A 23,171-nucleotide genomic window follows, 5' to 3' on the forward strand; every position below is an offset into this window, starting at 1 on the left:
CCCTCTAACCTCAAAGCCAGCGCTTGCAGCGCGGAGTACATACGGTGTAGAATCTGCGGGTGCGGAACGAAAGACGTGACGCGTTCCCGCGGGAGCGCTCAAACGGCCGCTCGAAAGTGGGGGGCGGGGCTGGAACCGCCTCAGGAACGCGGGGAGGGGGAGGGCGGGTCTCCAGGTGTTCTAACATCTCTTGTCAGGTTGGTGTAGCCGTTGGGCGAAGGCTCTGGAGGCGGGAGGGCTTCTGGGAGCTGTAAGTTTTATGGGGGGAGGTAAAGGTAGGCAGAGGTGGAACTGCTAACAGCCCAGCCCTATGTCTGTCTACTCAGAAGTAAGTCCCATTGTAGTCAGTGGGGTTTACTCCCAGGAAAGTATGGGTAGGATTGTTGCCCTAGAACCCATCCTATACATGTCTACTGAGAAGTAAGTCCATTAGACTCAGTGTGGCTTACTCCCAGGAAGTGTGGATAGGATTGTAGCCTCAGCCAGGTCCACTGCTGCTGCTCCCTCTCCCCCCTCCCTCTTCTGTAGGGTTGCCAACCCTCCAGGAGTCTCCCCAAATCAGCATTGACTCCAGGTACCTAAAGTGGTCCTGAAGAGTGCATCATGTTGGGAGGGGAAAAAACACCTCCAGCAATACCTTCAGTCAGTCAGACCTGGCATAGAGCTCTCTCAGAAAGATGTCTCCATAGTGTTGTGGTCTGCCAGCCCAGTCCTATGCATATCTACTCAGAAGTAAGTCCCATTGTGTTCAATGAGACTTGCTCTCAGGAAAGCATAGATAAGATTGTAGCCTGTAGCTGTGCTCAGAAGGAATCTACACACTGAACTCAGTGGAGCTTGTGACCTGGCAAGGGTGTTTATAGCACTGTTTCTCAACCAGTGGTATGGTTACCACCAGTGGTACTCAAGGTGGTGTCTGGTGATACTCGTGGAACCCATGGACACCTGCCGCCTGGCAGCAAGACCAGGAACATAACACAAACGGCAGTTGGAGGCTCCAAAGTATGTTTTTCCACACTCAAAAAAGCCCTCCCATCCATTCTGAGCCTCTTATTGGTATTGTTGAGTCACATCTGGCCTCCCAAGCCAGAAGTAACTGGTAATGATGTCATAATTGATTACTTTCAGTACTATTTGAAATATGAAGTGTTTCAGTGGAGGACAAATGTTGAAAAACACTGGTCTGTAGGCTCCCAACTTGAGCATCTTTCTTCAGAGGTAGGGCCAGATGAGAACAGAGTGTCTTCCCTCCTCCCACCCATTGCTGAATTATGAACTGGATATTTTAAAATAAGGCTGCCATTCTAAGCGGATCCTAAAGGTTTGATTCTGCTTCAAAGCTAATGTCATTAATACCAATAAGACTTGCTTCAGAGAAGGTCTTTTTTAGGATAGGAGTGTTTCATATTATACCATTACTTTTGTTTCAGAAATCTAAAATGGGGGATAAAGCACCTATCTCTCCCAATGACCTGCACCCATTTTCTGCTGTCCTACCGCCTTCTATTTTTTTTTATCCTTCCCAGTTCCACTGTAGTCTGATTCAACTTTTCTTGGAACAGTGAGGTTTATTTATTCAGATGATTTCAGTGGGACATCCCACGCATAGAATTGCAATTTTTGCTTCGAAGTGTGGTTGCGTGACAACTGTTCCATCTTCATAGGTACCCTCAAAGAAAAAACCTAAATCTTTTCATCTGTAACATCACTTGAGAATGTTGTTAAAATGAGATTTGGTATTTGCTTAAAATTGGATTGTAGGATAAATATAAAAACTACTTTCCCTGGAACATGCATCTGATTTTAAAGTACTGCTCTTCTGTGTTCTAGCTTACATTAAGCACTTCTGTAATCTCAAGGAAGACCTATAACATGGCTACAGGAGACCTAAAAGGAAATTTGCGTAAAATAGAGCAAGGCCTTAGACTTTTAAATTATCCAAGAGATGTGGATTATGCAGGGTAAGTGGAGGTGTATGTTGTTGTTTTTTAGCATGCATGCACACACAACCCATTTTCAGTTATTCAGTAGTACAGTCATTTCTGCCATTACACATGTTCTGTGTAACAGAACACAAATTGGATGTAATGCAATCAATGAATGGATGAACACTGTAAAACATGAAGTTTTGCATACATGTGTTGGCTGTTGCGTGATTCCTCTGGTGCATGGTGGGATTTATTTTAAAAATTTCTGTATTGCTTTTCTGTGTTTAAAGTGGTATATAACAATTAAAATACAACATAAACTAAATTTTAAAAAATTTACTGCCATCAGAGCTCTGCATTAATATGGCATGTTAAGTTGACATGCATACTTTGCTGTGATGGTTCCTCCATAATTTTTCTGTTTCTTATTCTGCAAATTTCATTGTGTTAATCATAAATATGGGAGCATAAAGTAACAAGAATTATTATAAGAAGCATCCTGGTCATTAAGTCGCTGGTGGTGAGTGTAAAAGGAAGGTTATCGATTGAAGAGAAGCTTGATGTCATAAAGCATTTTGTTTCAATTTTGGCTAATATTTTTGATGGTTTACCCCAAACCTTCCCATAAGCCCTGTTATTTTTATTGCACAATTTTCTATATTGTGAAATTGGATAAGAACTGAAGTATCACAGCAGAAATGACTGTACTTGATTGATAGAAAGAGTATCCATAAGTATAATGTAGAGGTGTGTGTCACTTAATCACAGAGATATGTTTCTGTTTATGCACAGGGATATATTTATGTTGTTAAGTCGTTATGTGAACATTCAGCCCCATCTAGTGCCTTTGTCTTGTAAACAGACACTCCATGCCAGACAGTCGTTGCACAGGCTACTGGAGACTCTGGTATATTGGAATCCATTAAATTTTTAGTAACTATTTGGCTTTTTCCACTTAAAACAGATTGGCCAGGGGTGATCCATCTGCATTTTTGCCCCTCATCAACTATTGCTTTACATCTTTCTCACCATGTGTAACAGAGCTTCTGGTGGAATCTGATGTGGAACTTATGGGAAAGAATGACTTGCGGTTTATTGATGCCGTTTATAAGGTATATAAGGAGGAAGATATGCTAATGTGATACTGTACCTTGTTTATCATAACCAAAAAATTGCTATGCTCTGGCATCTAACAGATTTAAACATGTCCTTGTTTTTTTACAATACTACCTCAAAATGTATTATGATATAAACTTTTCTAGGCAGCAGCCTAGTGAATTGGATCAGTGGTCTTTAAACCTTTTGGCCGAAGGGCCGCATCAAATAGCAGGTACAGTGTCGAGGGCTGGGGAAAAAATTAAATTATGAAATTTAAATAAATACATTAGAGATGGAGCTTAGATGAATAAATAAATGAATGGGCTCAAATGCCCAGGATTTCTCCAAGCACCAACACAGCCCAGGAAATAAAGCACACACTTAAATGGCCCCCATTCCCCCACCCCAGAAGCACTACTCCAGTTGTGTTTGGTCAGCTTGGCCAGAGGCTCTCGGGATCAAAGGCTGGTAGCGGGCCAGATAGAGGCTGGTAGCAGGCCGCATCTGGCCCCCGGGCCGGGGTTTGAAGACCCCTGAATTGGATGTATGAAGCAGACTTGGGAGGAATGCATGTGTGCATATGTTTGTCTGGCTAGCTATACACATAGTTGAAGTATAGTAGAGGATTATTTTCTATTATTCATGTGTTATAGATGTTATAGGGCTCGCTACCATAAAATACAAGCATGAGATTAATCCTCCACAAAATCATTAATGCAGATCAAACTGCTATAGGGAAACTGGTATAAACAAAGTTAAACTATAAAGTTAAAAATCCCATAACACCTTTTCAAATAAAATTGTCATGCCATCTAAAAAAAGCAAACAAACACAAAAACCTGAAGCTTTTGGCACATTTTATCAAATAAAGAATTCTAAAGGTCTGTGGTCATAAATGATAAGACCATGCAGCGTGCTCAGCTTATTGTACATCTTGAATGAGAGTGCTTTCAGCTAGGCCTAAAACACTGATCTTAATAAAATGAGGATTGGAGATCACAGGAATGCAGAAAAAACAAAACTTGATAGTGGATGCCCTAGTCATGATATGTAATTATAGTGTTAAAAGTCTTTATTTTCTTTTTCCCTTGCAGCTGCTCCGTGATCAGTTTCAATATAAGCCAGTTGTATCAAAACAGCAGTTCCTCCAACATGGTTTTGCAGAAAGAAAAATACAGATTGTCTGTGATGTTATTAGTTTAGTCTATAAAAGGCATAAAGAATTAAGTAATGTAAATAAGGTACAGATAAAGTTATATACTCTTAATGTAGTTCTTTTGGGGTGGGGAGATAATGTTGTTAAGTTTTACAGTTAAATTATCTTTTCATGGGCTAAATAAAACCAGTTTAATAATGTGTTGGGTCTCTGCCAAATACAGAATGTGCAGGCGAAGATCACTGTTTTTAGCTTTCCCCTGTCGTAGCCTTATGAGCTTCTGATGTCAGCTTTTTCACAAATGACTGTTCTGAAGAAAACTTTGCCAGAATAACTGCTCCACAGTAAATAATAGCTCCAAAAATACAGGAGCATTTTTTGTCTCTACATTTTCTCTGCATTTTTTGTCTCTACGTCACTGGTGGCAAAAAGAAGCAATTCAGTTGGGCTTTGTTATATTAGATATTTACCATGGGGTACTATTTTAATTGGTGTTTCCCATCCACAGTCAGGGCTGACTTTAACACGATTTTGCCAATTCAGTACAATCAAGCACTGCGCTCTAACGGAGAGCAGGTAACCCACAACCGGCCCTTTGCATGGAGGTGGTGTGGCAAGCGAAGCTCCTGTGTAGCTTGCTTGCCAAAATTGGCCCCCAGAACCAGTTGGCAGTGACATTGTCATGTCACTGCCATCTACTTAGGAGTCGTACTTCATGTAGGGCGCCATTTGACCCGGCTTGCCGCCACTGCTTCTGGGGGTTGGGGACCCCACAAAGCTGCTCGGCATTGGACACCACAGCTTCTACAGCTGGCCCTGTCCAGTGTTATGGTCTGTTTGGTCAGATACGAGAGGCAGTTCTCAATTTTATAAAGGACATACTATTGACATATTTAATTGTGTGATGGTTTATGTTTTCCTCTGCTATGATATACAACTATATATACAAAATATATATAACTGATTTTTGAGGAGATTTTTTGATTTTTTTTTCTGTTACTGATATGTATAAAGGTATAAGAGCTTGATCCTGACTGACACACACCTGCCCACCACTAACGCGCACTCTCGCAAATGTGCCGTAAGACACGCTTGCGGCAGTCAGCACGAGCCCTGCGCCGGAGCAGGCTTGGCACAAGTCCGTGCTGGGCCGGCACTGGTCAGAGGCCAGTGGAATGCCACCTGGAGCTCTGTGAGCGCCAGGCAGCAGAGAGGTAAGTTGGCAGAGGATGGCGTGATGGGAGATGTAGCAGGACTGGACTGGTGCCAAATCCAGCTCTGCCAAATCCAAAACCCCTTGTCGGGCCTCTCGGCCCAACACGGGACTACTTTATTCTGGCTGACAAATGCCCTCTTCCACAAGAAGGCGTCAGGAGCCACCTGCTGCTGCCCGGCATCGATAGGATGCAGCGGCAGCCGTTTTAGTGCCACTGCAGCCTTGGGCACCAGACAGCTCAAGATTAGGCTGTAATTCAGTTAAACTTTGGATACTCATTCCTCTTTTTCCTCCTATACATAATTTACAGGCAGTTAAATTACATGGTGCTATGCTTCAGTTCAATTTGAATTTCTTGAAAAGTTCTGTCAAATTGTTTTTGAATCAGTGTAAATTTGCTGTTGTTGATCAAATTTATTTTTTAAAAGCTGTCAAGTGCATGTTGATGGTGTTCACTTGGTGGTGGGGGGGGGAAAGGGGACTCACAAGCTTAGATTTATTACTTCAACAATGTGTCCCAGAATCTACATAAACTGTGCTGCATAAAAAGGAAAATTCTGGTACTGCTAAAAGTGCTGGTTCTGTCTATTTTTGTAGGCAAAATACCAAACAAGAAAGAAAATCCATTCTGTGAAATCTCAGCCTCAAGTGAATTTTTCTGACCACCTTGATTCTGCAACTTTCAATACTATGAATTTTCAAGAGGTAGGAAAATTAAATTATTTTCAACAGCCAACTGAGGGCCCAGTCCTAACCAGTTTTCCAGTGCCAGTGCAGCTGTACCAGTGGGTCATGCGCTGCATCTTGTGGTGGGGCAGCCGTCACAGAGGCCCCCTTAAGGTATGGGAACATTTGTTCCCTTGCCTTGGGATTGCATTGTGGCTACATCAGTGCTGGAAAATTGGATAGGATTTGGCCCTGAGGCATTGTGATAAACCTGACTCTCAGTAGGGCAGAAGTATCCTTTATTACATGGATTAAAAAATGACTTTTTCAAAAGTTTAGAATTTCCTCAGCCCAACATCTTGTGAATTGCCTTTGAATGAAAATGATGAAATTTCATTCATCATTTCATTCTTCGGGCAGAAGGTCTGGTCTCGAGGGTAGAGCCTCCGTTAGCCCGAAGATAACATCAGAAGGTCGCCAGTTCAAGAACACCAGCAGCTCCCTGAACGGCTGAGAATGGCAAGACCTTGAAGCAGCTGATAAGCCAAGCTGAATGATTCCACCTGCTCTTGGTATGAGCAAGAATCGTCTTGGCTGCCCTCCATGTGAGAGATGGAGCTGTTTGTCACGCTGCATGGGAGAACTGGAGGCCAGAAGTGAGACCAAACCAGGAAAATCCATCTGAAATGTGTGGTTCTTGAAAGAGACAACCTCTATGATTGTAAAAATCCCCTTGCGGGATTTAGGAACGCCTGCCTATGTAAACCGCCTTGAATAAAGTCAGAGGAGTAATCCAATGACCAGAAAGGCGGTATATAAATACTTTATTATTATTATTATTATTATTATTATTATTATTATTATTATTTTCAAGCAGATATTCAGTTGCTAGGACTAAATACAGGGATCCAAAGGTGCGTCTAGATGAGCTAATAATGCCAGCTCCCTGTCTTTCGCCTATTTTCCAGCCCACTGCTAGACAAAAAACCGCTTCTGAATGCTAAGGGACTCTATGGACCAGTGTGAGATTGTAATTGTGGGAAAATTATCAAAAGTGCGCTTGTGTAAGTGAAGATGCTTGCAATAGAACTTTTAGGTCTTGGTCAGGGATATTATAGACTTTAATTCTTCAGTTAATTTCACTGTACACTCTGAATCTAATACAGATTAATTGGATCAGATTACAGACATCTGCAGGATCTGCAGTGCATTATTTCTAGGCAGCCTGGGTCCCAGAAACCTGGGATTTATCCAGTTCTGTTTAATTTCAACAATAGAAGTACAGGTCCAGCCTATTTATACACGGATTTGACTCAACACAATGGCCCCTGCAAATCAGAAGGAATGTGCTGATCCCTTTAAAATCAGTTTAAAAAACTGAACAGTCCTTTAACAATAGCCTTGTTAATGAGGGGGGGGGGCAGCTGGCTGACAATCCATCAATCCTTCTCTCTCCAGGTGACCCCTCCCTTCCCCCTGAGTAGTGAAAGAAAGGTGCTCACCTTGCATTGATAAAGGGAGGGGCTGAGTCAAGCACCTTTGTAAGTGCTTGCAGGATGACTGATTGATGGATTGTCTTCTTAATGACTCTTATTTTACATCATAAAGGTCAGCAAGGCTGTTTTTAAATCACCAGAGCAAAGAAACTTTGTTTTTTAAATTGATTCACTATAGTGCCTTTTTTGCCATCCAGGTTAGTGCTTGGAATGGAACCCACTTGAATAATGAGGCTCAACCTGTAATTGGAAAGGACCATAGTTTAGTATTTTAATTTGGGATCCAGGTTTTTATTGTATTTTATTTTTTTTAATGTGTGTATATAGATATAGTGATAGATAGATACAGATATAGATATGTTTTTAGTATGTTTTAATTGTGAGCCCCCTTGAGTGTCCTTCATTGGACAGAAAGGTGGGATATAAATCTCCAAAATAAATAAATAAATAGTGTCATTCAGAAGGTCCCAGGTTTAGTCCTTGGAATCTCCAGGTAAGGCTAAGAAAAAACTCTTCTACAACTTAAGAGTCTCCCTGTGCCTCAGAACAACTAGAAGTTACCGGCACGAACTGAAAGTGCCTTCCAGTTGCATCCCGGAGATCCTCTGAGGCCTTCCAGCTGCAAGCTTGGCACCTGAGGATTAATGTCCATAGTGGGGTGTATCCTTGTTTAACTAGAAATCCATTTAATCAAAGAAATCATGCAAACCATAATTATTCTTTAAAAATAATTTGATTGTCTCTCTTTTTGATGCAACACTAAATTGATCTTAAGGTTTTTTATCATTTTGGCTTCTACCAGCACTTATATCTTTAGGAGGCCATGTACCCTTAGATTCAATTTCTGGCTCTCACAATTTATAGATATGAAGTTAGTGCTGAATTGAAAGGACAATAGTGTCCAGTTTAGTATTTAGCATTCCTTATCCTTGTTCTACTGGTCAAGAGAAAAGGTGTTATTGACAACTAATTGCTAAATATTGAGTCTTCGTGTGTCAAACCTATTCTGCCTGCATATTCTACAGCCATTGGTTTTTTGTTTTTTTTACATGCAAAGAAACCTCAGAGAGAACGTCATAAAAGTAAAATCAATGTACATATCCCTGAAGAAATCATTCTTGAAGTAGTTGAGAAAGAAGATGAAATCGTTCATGGTGATGATGTTTTGGAAGAGGAAATAGTTCATAATGATGATGTTGTGGAATATGTGTCTGAACCAGTAAGGCATTTATTTATTACTTACTCATTGTTTGCCTGTTGAAATGAGATTGAAAGGTAGTGCTTATTTTGTTGTACAGCAAGTCCTTACTTAAAGTTGTTAATAGGTTCTGGAAATGGCAACTTTTAAGTGAAACAATTTATAACACAACCCATTTTACTGTTTGGTAATTGATAAATAAGAGTTGCATCCCTACAGCATATTTCTGGTCACAAAAACATTGCCAAACTTCTAAACAGACTCAAAACACTTCTAATATTAAACATTGAAATTAATGTGAGCTTTCTGGGTTGGAGAAAACATAGGGAGAACATGCAAACACCACACAGATAGTGGTCCCATTCAAGAATCAATTTTTTGTTTTCTCATCAACTTTATAATGAAACAACTTAAAATGAAATAACTTTAAGTGAGGACTTGTACAAAGAAGTGATTCAACTTCCAACTACTTTCAGATGTATAAGCCTTTTTAGATAATATAGTTTATGCATTATTATGTTACAATCAATTTGATTGACTAATGATGATTTAATGATGTTAGGATTCAACTCTTGGAGGCTGAGAGATCATAGCTTGCTAGGATCTCAACCACATAATAATTTGAGTGGAGGTTTGAAGCCAATACTCTCTGTATAGTTCGTTGTCAGTTGTTCAAAATTTTACTATAATCACAAAATTTAATTTTTCACATGTTTATACCACCCTTCCTCCAAGGAGCTCAGGGTGGTATACATAGTTCCTCACAACAAACCTGTAAGGTAGATGAGACTGTGAGTGACTAGCCTAAGGTCACCCAAGAAGCTTCATGGCTGAGCAGGAATTTGAACCTGGATCTTCAAGGTATATGTCCAACTCCCAAACCACTACACCATCTTGGCTGATGAGAGAAGTGAGAAGTATTGGTAAACTTGAATGCATGACTGAATCACAAAAGCTGTTAACTGGAAAACTTATTGCTCCTTGAGTGAACAAAATAATCTTCTTTGCAGATCATGGAGGATAATAGTAATCAGTTGAAAGAATTGAAGAGCCAACTTGCTGAACTGCAGGAGAAGCTTAATAAACTGAACTGGATGGAAGAGAAGTTGCAGGTTTTAGAAGACAAATTGCAAGGGAAGGTGATTGTAGATGAGAAAGACTGGAATAATCTACTAAGCAGGGTCTTGCTCCTTGAAACACAACTGTTACTGCAGTCTAAAAAGGTACATATTTACAATTCATATTCAGAGAGCAAAAGAAAAATAAAATTCCTTATATTGTGTCTGATTGTTAATAAAAGATTTTTATCCTCTCACACTATAATGAAGTCATGGAAAACTGGAAAAACTTTAACTGGAAAAACAAGCAGGCATGTTCTTTCAATCCCTTTAAAGTGTGATTTCTTAAAAATGTCTATTTCCTGCACTAATTTGTAAGACAAAGGAAATTATTCTGTTGTCTTCAAGTGACTGACTTTATGTATATAATAGTGGCTAATGCATTTTCATGAGAAAAGTTTTATGTGGGTACTTCCCTTTGTGTGTACCAGTTTCCATGTACCCTCTTCAAAAGTTCAGTTTAGCAAGGACCACACAATTTTTCTTTTTTCCTAGGATTTGTCTCCTCGATTGTTAGTAACTTATCACATTAGTAAATATAAAAGCGTTCAGGTTTCTACATATCCTGTGATCCTTTAACATTATGAAGTTTATTTTGCCAATATGAATGGCACAAGGCAGCAATTTTCAACCTTTTTCATCTCATAGCACACTAGCAAGGTGCTAGAAACTCAAGGCACACCATCGGTTTTTAAGGATATATTTTATTTAAATAATGAATGCTAAGGTATAGAAATAACAAAATGCATCAACACAAGCTTAGACAGAATAACACACCCAATCCGAAAACAACAACTGACTGAAGGATGATACTTGTTCTGCCCTCTCTCAAACTTCCCAAATGGACCTACTAATAAATGGCCCTCCCCTCCCCCAAACTTCCGCAGTACACCTGTGGACCATTCATGGTACATCAATGTGCTATGGCATGCATGGTAGTAGAAAATAAATGGAATAAGGCATATATTACAAGTTATGTGGCATATGCATTGTATCAGTAAAGCATTACTTGATGTTCCTGCTTTGGGTTGGGAGTTGGCAACAGGTTGAATGTAGTCTGCAAAAAAAAAAAATTCAAAATTGAAACCGTAAGTTTCAAGGAAATTTGGAAGTTAATGCTAATGGTAAACCATGAGGAAATCAGGAGGTTAGAGTTGGCATGAAAGAAAGGAAGAAGGAACTCACAAACCTGTAGCATGTTCCTAATCGAAACCTGTCTAGATCATTGCTATTGTCCAGAAATAGATTTAAAATGGAGTTTAAAAGTATAAATATTTCTCGACTGCTTTTCTAATAAACAGATCTAAAGGGGTTTACGGAAATAAAACTTGTGCAATTTTAATCTAATGTTATTTCTAATTGCTTTAAGATATTAAAAAAATACAATTATTAAACCATGTCAGTAAAGTTTTGATCTTGGTCGTGGTTGAAAACTGGTGTGAAAATAATAGTGTTTTCCTTGACCGTCAGGCTATTCTATAAGCCAGGGGTGTCCAAAGTTTTTGGCAGGAGGGCCACATCATCTCTCTGACACTGTGTTGGGGGGCCAGGGAAAAAAGAATTAATTTACATTTCAAATTTGAATAAATTTACATACCTTAATATATTAGAGATGGAACTTCTATGACTGAATGAAGGTCTTGCAATAGCTCAAGGTCTACAAAAGGCCTTGCACAAAGCAAGGTCGGTCTTTCCTTTGCTGGCACTGCTGCATCACAAATATGAAACAGCAAGTAGTGGAGGGAGCCCTCATCCCACAGCTCATGTGAAAGGTTGAACAGTCACCCTCATGCTGAGAGCACTTGCGTCGGGCAAGCATGGGCTCCAGCAAGTCTCCAGAGGGCCAGAGTCTCTCTGGAGACTGGGGGCTTCCCGCGGGCCGCATTGGGAGTCCCTGAGGGCCACAAGTGGCCCCCGGGCCAGGGTTTGGGCACCCCTGCTGTTACGTGAAAATCCCCTTTTTCCCTTCCAAGTTGTGTTTTTATATCTAGTTATGTATTTTGGACTATACAGACCAAGCAAGCAGGCCACTCCTCCCCCAGCACATGTTTCTAAGGGGCCATGGCCAAGCTACAAACACATGAATTACACAAACTCCCAATTCCTTGCAGGTCAATGTATAACCTAATCACTGTGTCTCCTGATTATGCAAAACAAGCATGCACCTATGGAGGAGGAAGTCTATTGTTCTTTTGTTGTAGCTTTAACACTCTTAAGCACCTTATGCAAATTGCCTCCCTCCCCCAGAGCCAAGCTTTTGCTGATAACTGAGTTCTGGACCCTTCCACCTTTTCTTTACATACTCCACGTGTACCATTGTGTGTTACTGAGCATGCCCACAGCTCTGGGATACTTCCGGTCAGTTTAGATCAACTTCCAGGGCAAAAGACAACTTATAAGAGAGAACTCAGAGCACATGCTCTCTCTCTGACTGCCCACCGGCCAGAGTGGCCAGACTCTTCCTCCAACTCTCCCCCCCCCCGGACAGGTAAATATATCATTGCGTCTAAATTCCCCCCCTTCTTCCCTACCTATTCCTCCCTGCTCCCCCATCTTTAGTCAGCAACTGGGTTTAGCAGATTAAGGAACCCCTATAATACCTCCCTACTTTCTGTCCATTTCTGATTCTTTTTCGGATGCACCCCAAAATACATAGCACACGCATCCACCACTAGTTAGGTACACCAGACCAGTACTAGAAATCTATACTTATCGATTCTCCATGTGTATTATGTTTTACCTTTGTGTATTTTTGCAATAAAAATATAATCCTTTGATTGAAAGTTACCTTTCTCCCAGTCTCATTAAGCTAAACAAGAGATTTCTTTGCTCTACGCTGTCTTGTATCCAGCCTATGGTCCCGAAAGTTTCCAAAAGGCTAATATAACTAATTCCCCTAAACAAAACAGCCTTTTTGGTAACACTGCTATAAGCAAAAGGATTGTCACTAAGAAGACTCTCTCCCTGATTTCCTTTGGAAGTCCACACTAGATGACGGGGAGATTTATGTGGAGGAAGGGTATTCTTCTAGGTACTCGATGTTGTAAGGAGTGTATTACACCTTGGTCTGCTCACTAGTAGATGGTACTGTAGGAGTTAAAGACATTTGTTTGATGTTCTTGAGTGTGCAAAGTGTTTCATATATGTGATAAGGCTATAAGATGAGTGAATATTACTGGAAGTAGCTTCGGTAAGCCACTTTGAGTTTGTGGCTGAGAAGAGCTTTGAACTGTGAACTTTCTGATTCTTAGCTCAATCTCATAGCCACAGGGTGACACTATTTGTCCAAGTTGAGCAGAACTGCTAACTATTTTGGAAACTCGTTATAAATGGCAAAATGTCTTTAATTTCAGGCTGACGTATCTGCAGATTTTAATAACGTAAGTGAAGAAAATACCTCTAGTCGAAATTCAACTCCAGCCCCTTCTGGTAAGCCTTTTCCCAATCTGCAGTTAGAACTGTATTGTAGCATCTTCCATTTACATGCATGTTGTCAAACTGAAATCCAGTTAAAAATAGTTTTAGTATATGCAGTAGCCACTTTTGTAAGTGCTGTTTATCACTGTGTGTATGAGAACATTTGTTTCCTTACTTCAGGGCTGCATTGCAGCTGCATTGGCACTGGATAGGACCCGGCCCTCAGTTTTCTAACTTAAATTTAATGGTTTGTAAGGTAACTCTGAATAAAGATTAAACTTTATCTCATACTACTTAGGTAAATTTTCTACTTGTTTCTATGTCCTCATTTACCTTCTCCAATCTCTCTATATAAATTTACCCCTGCTAACTGGTTAAGAGGCACTTTTTCAAGTGGGTGCTCCTCTTTTATTTAGCAGGGGAAGAGTAACTGACCCACCTCACCCCAGCAGTGTCTTTTCTAGTGGCTGTCTGCTGGTGTTTTGCATCTTTTTAGGTTGTGAACCCTATTGGGGCAGGGAGCCATTAGTTATTTGATTTTTTTCCTGTAAACTGCTTTGTGAATTATTGTTGAAAAGTGGTATATAAATACTGTTGATGATAATAATAATATATACATATTAATACATTTGATGTACAATATAAATATTTATAAGTAAGCTCATTCCTAGTATATGCAAGTTAGAATTGATTTCGCATATGATGTAATACAGCTGTTGCCTTCAGGCTCAGAAATCCACCAGCAAATAATATCTCTTAGGGCAGAGGTTCCCAAACTAGTGGATCACGACGCATCAACCAGGGAAGCACTCAGCACTGGCCCCGTAAGGGATGGGACAGGGTGGGGGATGGCAGTAACACAAACCCAGGATCACTCTGCTGCCAGGGAAACGGGGGGGAGGGGTTTGTATTAATCAGTGCCAGCTTCCAGAAGGTGCAGGGAGTCCTGCAGAAGTCTCCACAGGACTTTCAAAACCTTTGATTAACTAAATATAGTGATCAGAAAACACTTCCGGTTTCGTGATAAAAAACCGGAAATGGTTTCTAATGGTCACTATTTTTTGTTGTTTGGAGGCTTGGGGAGCCCTGCAGAGGTTTCTGTGGGGCTCCCCACACACCCCCTGAATGCCTGCATTCACTTTGATTGCAAAACCCCCCCTTCTTTCTCCATCAACAGCATTATCTTGGGGGTCACATCATTGCCATCCCCCTGTCCCTGCAAAAACGTACTGGGGTCCCAAAGTCGAGTAGGACTTTGGGAACTGCTATCTTAAAGCACAGTTCAGATGGCATGTTGTTCTGGCAGAATGCTCATTCCAGCTGTTGCAAATGTGATAGTGCTAAAGAATATGGCCTGGCCATCACTGGAATACAGACCACGAACACCTGCTGCCTCAGGTTGGGGGGGGGGAAACAAGACAGGACAGGAACAGGGAGACAGCACGGGCGGGGAGGAGGGTGGGCCTGGTGGCTGTTAAATCCTCACCAGGACCGATCCTTCTTCAAGGGACCACAAGGACTTGTGCCAGTGATATTGCTGGCGCAGGTCCAAGAAGACCCATCACACCTGCATGGGCCTTCTTCAGGGCAAGGGAACAAATGTTCCCTTACACTCAGGAGGCCTCAACATGCCCAAACTCCCCCACAGGATACAGCAGATGTCATGTTGATGCCACTGCATCAACACACAGAGTTACAGTGGATTGGGCTGTTATGCAGTCTTTTTTTCACTATATATTAAAATTAATTGCTATGCTTTTTGAGAATTTTAGTCTTTTTGTATAGAAAGCTCTTTTGTACTTGTTTAGGATAATGTCAATCTCTTCCTAGCTCAAACAGGCTGAAATTTCAAAAGGGCTTAGTATAAGCCTGGTATTGTTCACACTTCCTGTAAAGTTAGTTTTAAATTGGTTTCTTTTGCATAAGATCTTGATTATAAGTTCTCATGACACTTGAATTTTTGCTTTGCATTGATGCTAGTGATGATCACTCCTAGATAATTTTTGCAGGTTGTTTCTGCCTTATTATTACAATGTACTGTTTTGAAGTAACCTGAGAGAAATATTGTGAAACTTTGCTAGTTCTTTATAAATTTTCTTCATCAATATATTCAGTAAATCAGGCTGTGTGATGGCTGACCTAATGTGAGAGCCAAAAGGCAAAGGTGATCTTTAGACTGCATACTACTTCACAGATCGAGAGAAGGTGGAGCTGCTGGAGAGTCTTCCTTCATCATCTGGATATAATTCGCTGTTATCCACAGATCCATCTCCCAAAGCCACAGTTGTTAATTGCACTCAGTCCGAGGCTTCAGAGGTAAGTTAAAGCTGGCAAATGCTTTGCCTTTGAAGAACTATAGTATAAACATTAATTTTTATTTTGGGGGGAGCTGTTGGTAGCAACAGAACTTTCTTTCAGACTCTTTTGGTAAAATAAGTGCTTGTTTTAAGTGTGTGTATTTAAACTTTGCAGTATTAATTTAACCCATTCCTTTTAAATTGCAGGAGACGACAATACAAAGGATGAAAAGAATAAACAAAATGTAAGCAATAGAGAAAAGGCAGGACAGAGTTATTTCTCAGTGGGGAATTGGTTAGTTTTAAAATGTGTATAGAAAGTGCACGTGTTTTCCAAACCTCAAAGGTCCTTACATTAGGTGTGGCATTTCCTTAAGACTCTACTAGATAATAAATCCAGCCACGGTTCTGTGTTTGTGGGATAATTCACTGTTTTTGTTTCCAAAATGCCACATTAGGTGCGTTTAGTTGCTAGAAATTAAAGTGCTAATTTAATTTTTCAGATAATTAGATTTTCTAGAAACATTTTAGTAAATGGTGATGAAGTTTTGTTCAAACTCTTCAGCTTTTGCATTCCAAAATTTATGGTAGTTTCTTCAAATTCTGGAGCACTGTACATTTGTATGTGCTTGTGGAAATATCAGTTGCAGTTTTGAACTTTGGTTTAACTGACTTACAGCAGGGATTGGTCTCATTCAGTGTTCTTTGTTTTTTTAAATCATGTGCAAAATGTTTGAACTTCAAAATTTAAAAAATGTATTTTTGAATGCATTCAAAATTCTGGACTTTTGTCCCTTTAAAATTTTGACTCTTCAAAATACATAGAAAATTCAATTGATGTTTTCTTGAAATTTGCAATGCAGGAAGGAGCACATTTCGTTTAGCCTGTTTAACCTATTTATATAATATCTTTAGGATTGAAGAAACCTCAGAGTTGTTGAAGACCTCAAGTAACACTTCTTAGAGTATTCTACCCTACACTGCCAGATATCTGAAAGCAATTATGTGCATCTGTACAAACTTTAGAACTATCTGAAGTCTTTTGTAACCAAAATTATTTGAAACTCATTTTTATGAAAATATTTGTAATGTTTTTGTCATTGACATAGTTTTCACCTAACTATGTCTAATTATTTTCTGGGCAAAAAACTCTGCGTGTGCAGTGAAACTGTTCCTTTAGTCTGTTTTTGTATTGACATTTGCTGGCACTGGGCTAAGTAGTATGTTTTTTAAAGTGCAGGCTCAAGGACCATGGTTTACATCCTGTTGGAAACACTCCAGCTGGGCTTTACATATTGCACCCCAGAGAATTGCATACATACCATCCTGCCATCTGTAAAGTTGTACAAGCTTTAATGAAAACCCAAGTACACATATTGTAAATGTGTACTACTTAGGTTTTTTAATTTACATTTTTGTGCTCAGTCAGAAAGTACCAACACATTGTAGCTTCCATTAAGACTGACAAAGTGAAGGCCATTTTTGATCTGAGACATAAAAATGTGTACGTAGGTCAGCAGACTTTGACTAGGAAATGTGTTGAGCGTTTTAGTGCTGTATTACCTGGCACATTTTAAGACTAGCAGCACAGATGGAGGCCATCCAGTCAGTATACTGAGAGAGACAACACTTATGATTCAAAACCATATAGAGTGACTCTTTGGAGACAAAAGTTTATGTAAAAAAGTATGTAAAACATACTTATGTAAGTATGATATACTCAAATGAAAAATAAGAGTGGTGTCAGGAAGGCACTTGAGATATTTAATTCTCTAATTGCTGCTTAATTATCCATGTTGTGTATGAAACTCTGTAATCGGTTAATATTAGCTCAAATTCTATCTGTTCATATGATTAAGATATTTCAGTGATACTGCAACAGCATTTTACATCAAAGGAAACTTTAGTGGTATGATTTGCAGATGATGACAAAGCATCTGTTTTCTTTCTGTTGAAAAGATAATTTGTTTGTAATCTTGAATGCATTATATTCAAAACATGACAGCTAGCCAAAATTATTTAACAAAAGAATAAAAACTCTTAGCAATAGGATACTGTGTTTTATAACACTTTCTTAAGAGGAAGATGTTTCAAAATAATCATTTTGCAACAAACTTCTTGTTTTCAGATTTATTTATCATTGGGCCAATCCTACCCAACTTTTCAGCACTGATGCAGCCTTGCCAATGCGGCATGTGCTGCATCCTGCACTGGGGGGCACTCAATTTCTGTTACCTGAGGGCTGCATTGTTGCTGCATCAATGCTGGAAAACTGGATAGGATCAGCTGAGCTTATAGTCTTGTTCTGTTTTTGATAGGCCAACCATATGCCTTGGTAATGACAGAATGCTTTATGAATCTAACTTTGAAAAGATTATATAATGTAAAGCATTTTTTTACCAGACTTTCAGCCAACAAAATTCCCATAATGGCATTTATAAAGCTAATAAAAATAACTGATTTGCTTCCAGGGCAGTTGGTGGATCTACTGCCTCTGAGAACAAGAGAACCCCACTCCTAGCCGAAGAAGCAAGAGCAAGTGGAGATGGCAAATGTGACGTTGTCTTTGTTGGCTCCTGCTTTCCTTGCTTGCAGAGCAATTACTTTCATAACATTTTGTGATGGGGAATAACAGGCTGACTCACAGCCCAACTGTAACCAACTATCCAGCGCTGATACATTTGTAGTGCAGCTTCCACTATTCCCTTACCTTGAGGAGGCCTCTGTGACTCCCCACTCCCCCCTCAGGATGCACATCTGAGAGTGTGTTGGCACACCTGCATCAAGCGCTGGATGTTAGGATTGGGCTTTCAGTCTTAAATCTGGTCTTTATCAATATCAGTGGATTGTTTTTATTTTGTATTTTCAAAGGAGAATACCTTTTGTAGTCTCTTCATTTCTAACTGTGTTTTGCTCCTGAGCCAAAGACTCCAACTGCATAGCCTTTTTCTAAATATGTAAATGTTTGTTTAAAGTACTCCAAATACTCAATAACCCTTTTAATGACTCACATCCCAATCCTGAGCAGCCCGGAGCTGTGGGACCCAGCAGCTCCACAAAGGGCTCCTGCCGGATCCAGAGCTTCCCATGCTACTACGGGAGGCTCTTCAGGAGAAGGGGACGTTCGTCCCTTTCCCCCGAGTAAGGGAAGCAGTCTTGCAATGGGACTACTCACTTTAGCAGTGACTGTTTGGTCACCACTAAAGTGAAGGCACTCACGTAGGGTGAGCAGCCCTACCCGAGCACCCTGGATCCTGCAGAGCTCGGCTCTGTCGACCTGCCTCTCCCCTGCCCCCGGGAACGCCCCCATTCCCTGTTCTGCAGCCCGGGGGTTGCAGGCGCCGCCGAGCTGCGGAACACGGGCGCCTGCTGGGTGGTGGCTCAGCACCAGCCGTAGCTAAGCCAGTTCCAGTGGGAGCCTGGCGGTAAGCCCCGCAAACGTGCCTTATGGCACGTTTGCGACTGATCCGCGCTGCGGAGGTGCAGTGCGGACCACAGGATTGGGCTCTTATTGTGCCCAGGATCCAAAGAGGTCTGTTTGCGAGCAGACACATAGCCCAAGAGGTTGGAGAAGACTACTGATGTGTCCCTTCTAACTACATTCACTCCCCACCCTTCAATGACACATTGAATCCTGCTCTAGAGGTTCCATTGACTTTCAGCAGTGGGTTATTGAAAGACTTGAAGCAGTGCAGGGTGGTGTGGAAGTAGGGAAGCATGTGATCTTTGGAATCTGCCCTATATCTATAATGATGTTCTTCTCATGAAGAAAACATTTTTAGAGTTGGTTTTGTGAAATATAGTGGGATTCTGGCACCACCTTGTGGTGTATGAAAAGTTTCTGTAATTTTACAGGGCTGGACACTGCTGCTGTTTTTCATTAATAAGGTGTTCTATCAGCAACTTTTTGTAAGTTTGACTCAAGTCACTGTTTTCTTCCCAGCCTCTACAATTTGAATGCAACTGAGTGCTCAAATAATCTGCCTGTAACACTGCAAATCACTCTCATGATGTGATGAGGGAGTCTCATAGGCCAAATGTGAATCTTACTTTTAAGCCATGTATTCTAAACCAGTTGCAATTCATTGCATGTTCAAGGTTCTGTGGCACATAAAAGGAGTAGTGTTGGCAGTATGAAATACAGCCTTTTGACCTCAGCTCAGTGGATCTTGGTTGCTATAGACTAGATGTACTTTAAAGAAGTAGACTGGAAAAGTGTGTGTTTGCATAAATCATCACAGCCATTAAAGATAGGCACAAAGTGGATTTAAGTGACAAGTTTACATAGGGTTAAATAATGGTTAAGGATTTCCTAGCTTAGAAAAATAGTCTAGCAACAGAACTAGCTGGTTAGGAAATGTGTGGTACTCCTTTGGATTATGAATAACAATCTGAACAAGCATCTCTCAGAGATGTCTAATATGAACTATTTATTCCTATGGCATGGGAGGAGCTAAATGTCCTCTTGAGGATCTCTCTTCAACTGTAAGGTTCTGTGACCAGTTATAGCAAGGGCCTGAAGATTTACAGTCAGGTGGGGTAGAAAACCATTTTGGTGTCAGAACACACTTTATAGTGTCACAAATGGCAATCCGGAAGCTCACAGTTACACATTTCTGGACTGCTGCACATTAAGGAGCACTCTGTGCACCATGGTGGGTTGTAGGCCCATGTAACTTAATAAGTCAGCAGGGTGGTTGTAACAAGGGGAGGGCATGACAGGGACAAGGGTCAGGTGCATGCCAGAAGTGGGAGGGGTGACACATGGTGTGAGTGACTCATTGCCCCCTGGAGCAAGCTGACACAACCCCCTTGGTCTTGTCAGAATCCTGAATTCACACTGAAATTTAATAGGTATTAATTTGATTTAGTTTCACTAGGTTTTGTGATGAATTCAGAGTCATTTGTTTCCACCAGTACATGAACCGCTGCCGTGGAGAACTGCAGACCTTGTAGACAGTCTCTCTACTAATTTGGAGTGAAAACCTTGTCAAGGGCTCCCTTCTTCCCTCCAATCACCTGTCCTTGATCATGTACCCATTGCGTTCCCATTCCTCTGTTTCCTCCTATATTGTTGCTCTTCTCAAATTACTAATACGTTTTTTTAAGTTCAAAAAATTGGTGGTTCTTGCTTCTCAAATTTGACTATTAAATAAAATTAGAGTAATTCTTCAAATATTTAGCATTATTTTAGAAGCTTGCATGAATGGCATTTCAGTGCACATTCATAGCACTCTGAATCAACTGGCTAAGAATAAATGGGATCAAGCAACTGGTATCACTTAAGTGAGTCTACCAGCATCTGGTTCAGGACTAAAACAGAATATAACAGCAGTGAAGGAATGTTTCAGTGAATGGGGAGGCACCAAAGATTTTCTTTAGAATTAGGCAGCACATGGAGTTGAAGTATTCTGATCATACTTTATGACTAAAGTGACAATCTGGAAAATGTATGACTTAAAGAGGAATACCAGCAGAGCTGTAAGGCAGTATGTTAACATCAAATTAATTGCAGAACCTTATAAATCAGTCTGGAAAGGGAGAGGAAGTGCCAAGAAATAAATACTCCTACAGTGAACCTACACTCAAGTCTTAAAATAATGTGGCTTTACACAATATGTATATTCATGTCAGTTGGTTTTTTTAAAATGTGTTTATATATTTGTGGTCAGGCTGAAAGCATTAATCAATTAGTCAGTGCAGTTAGTTGTTTTAAGTAATTTATCAAACTGAAAACATGGACTCTTTTTTTCCCCTTGTTTAAATGTAGTCTGTTCCTAATGGAAAGACGAGGTCATGTGAATTGAGGCTCTCTACCCCAGTGGTGTAGCTAACACCTCTGGTACCCGGAGGCACAAAAATATTTAACATCCCCCAAGTCGTGTCCAGAAGGTGATCTAAGGTGCAGGGAGGCCACATGCAGCCTTCCCAAGCCTCAGAAGCCACCTCAAGTTCTTAGAAATGCACTTCAGGTTTTCATTAAATCTGGAAGCACCTTTCTAAGGCCTCCAGGAGGCCTTCTAATGCCTTCTGAGGCTCCAATTCTGCCTTGGAATCTGCCATTGAGGGTGCAGGTTGGCACCCCATCAAGGTGTGGTACCCGGGGCATTGTACCCCCATGCCCCTTCCTTAGCCATGCCACTGCCCTACACAAGCTCTGATTATCTTGTACCCAGTAAAGCTTCTCTGTTGGCATGTCTTCTTAACTGTTGGTGATGCTTGGAGCATGCAACAGCAGCTGTGTGTGTACACAACTGACTTGAAATGTAAAGGCTACGTGGATCAGAGCTTGTGTGAATGCTAGGTGTCACAGTAGAAGGGCTGGAGGAGAAAGCAGGTGGCTACTGTACCTGTAAGCCTGTTATCTCCACTGTGCTGCCTCTTCCTTGTTTGTCTGGCCACTTCTTCAAAAGAGACTGGGTGAGGATGCTAAAAACAGAGGATGTCCTCTTTTTCTCCCAGTGTGTTCACCACAGCCTGCTTTGGAGAAGAGCTGAGTGGGAAAGGAGGAGGCAGTGGTGGCTATGGGAGGGGATTGGGGCACATGCACACTGAAACGTGTAAAAGAGGGTGAAAATTGGGGAATAGCTTTAGGCGCGCACTACCTTGGGTTGTGCTGGGTCTGGTGAGGATCTGCATGTTTACTGAATTTCTGTTTTCTATCTGTTGTGGAAAGATTTTAGCGAAGTTAGTACCTCTATCAATGAAACCCGAGTATTTTTGATGTGCAGTTCCTAATCAGTAGATTGCTCTCCAGCATTGTAAACAGAGGTTTCTAGATGGTGCTTTCATTTGCTTTCAGTGCGGCTGTTCCAGAACAACTGATTTGATTGCTGGAAAGTAAACTTGATAATAGGGTAACACATGGCTACAAACATCATAGCATGCTGTCTAGTTTGCTCTGAGAGTCAACTTGGTGCATTTCTATACCGATGAATCTGCGAGTAAATCACACTAAAATAACTGGGGCTTACTTCTGAATAAACAGGTCAAAGGCTGCACCATAAATGTGTTATCTAACTTCAGAGATGTTTAAAAATTTTGAAATGTTACCTGCCCAAGGTCCTAAGATGGATGAGGGCTGTAGTGCAGAAGTACAGGATGCTTATTCTTTTAATTCTGCATTGTTTTCCCACCAATCCCTCCCCACTGAGGCTGCAATAGGCCTCTGAAGGTGGGTGGTCCTAGTCCTTTAGGCAGGAAAATGATGCGTTATGTAAGAGCATGAAATTATTGCAATCTCAGGGCTGATCAGGCCCCCCCCCCCCACTGAATAGTTGATGTATTTAACGTCCTGTCTGGTTTGGCCCTGACCCACATTTCTAATCTTTACTACCTTGAAGTGGTCCAGAGAATTTTTTTTCCTGTTCATTATTTCAACAGAATTTTTCATGCTAAGAAAACTAAGCCTTTGCATAAATTGTAGAAGGATTAGTGTGCTAAATGTAGTGTTTCTCATGCATTCTGTCCCAGTCATTGGCAAATAGCCCTCCATGCATCTTAAATTCTCAGCCTTTCCAATGGAAAGCTCCATTAATCATTGCCACTTATTTGGAATAAATGTACAAAGTAAACAAAGCA

At 40.7% G+C, this 23,171-nt stretch overlaps 1 protein-coding gene across 3 annotated transcripts; it reads left to right on the forward strand.

Annotated features, from left to right (window-relative positions):
* The first annotated feature begins 167 nt into the window (after positions 1 to 167).
* CEP44 (centrosomal protein 44) lies at positions 168 to 17,595 on the forward strand. Of its 3 annotated transcripts, XM_066632415.1 has the most exons (11): positions 168 to 197; positions 1,831 to 1,961; positions 2,893 to 3,040; positions 4,121 to 4,267; positions 5,996 to 6,103; positions 8,618 to 8,779; positions 9,769 to 9,981; positions 13,230 to 13,305; positions 15,488 to 15,609; positions 15,798 to 15,835; positions 16,506 to 17,595. In XM_066632415.1, the coding sequence occupies exons 2-11, from the start codon at positions 1,873 to 1,875 to the stop codon at positions 16,552 to 16,554; spliced, it is 1,152 nt and encodes a 383-aa protein (XP_066488512.1). In that variant the 5' UTR covers positions 168 to 197; positions 1,831 to 1,872; the 3' UTR covers positions 16,555 to 17,595. The 3 variants fall into 3 exon arrangements, with proteins under 3 accessions (XP_066488512.1, XP_066488513.1, XP_066488514.1); XM_066632416.1 differs by lacking the exon at positions 4,121 to 4,267; XM_066632417.1 differs by lacking the exon at positions 168 to 197 and having other exon boundaries at positions 1,861 to 1,961; positions 2,970 to 3,040.
* Positions 17,596 to 23,171: the final 5,576 nt, after the last annotated feature.

The sequence above is a fragment of the Tiliqua scincoides genome, chromosome 6, assembly GCF_035046505.1.
Source record: "Tiliqua scincoides isolate rTilSci1 chromosome 6, rTilSci1.hap2, whole genome shotgun sequence".
NCBI lineage: Eukaryota > Metazoa > Chordata > Lepidosauria > Squamata > Scincidae > Tiliqua > Tiliqua scincoides.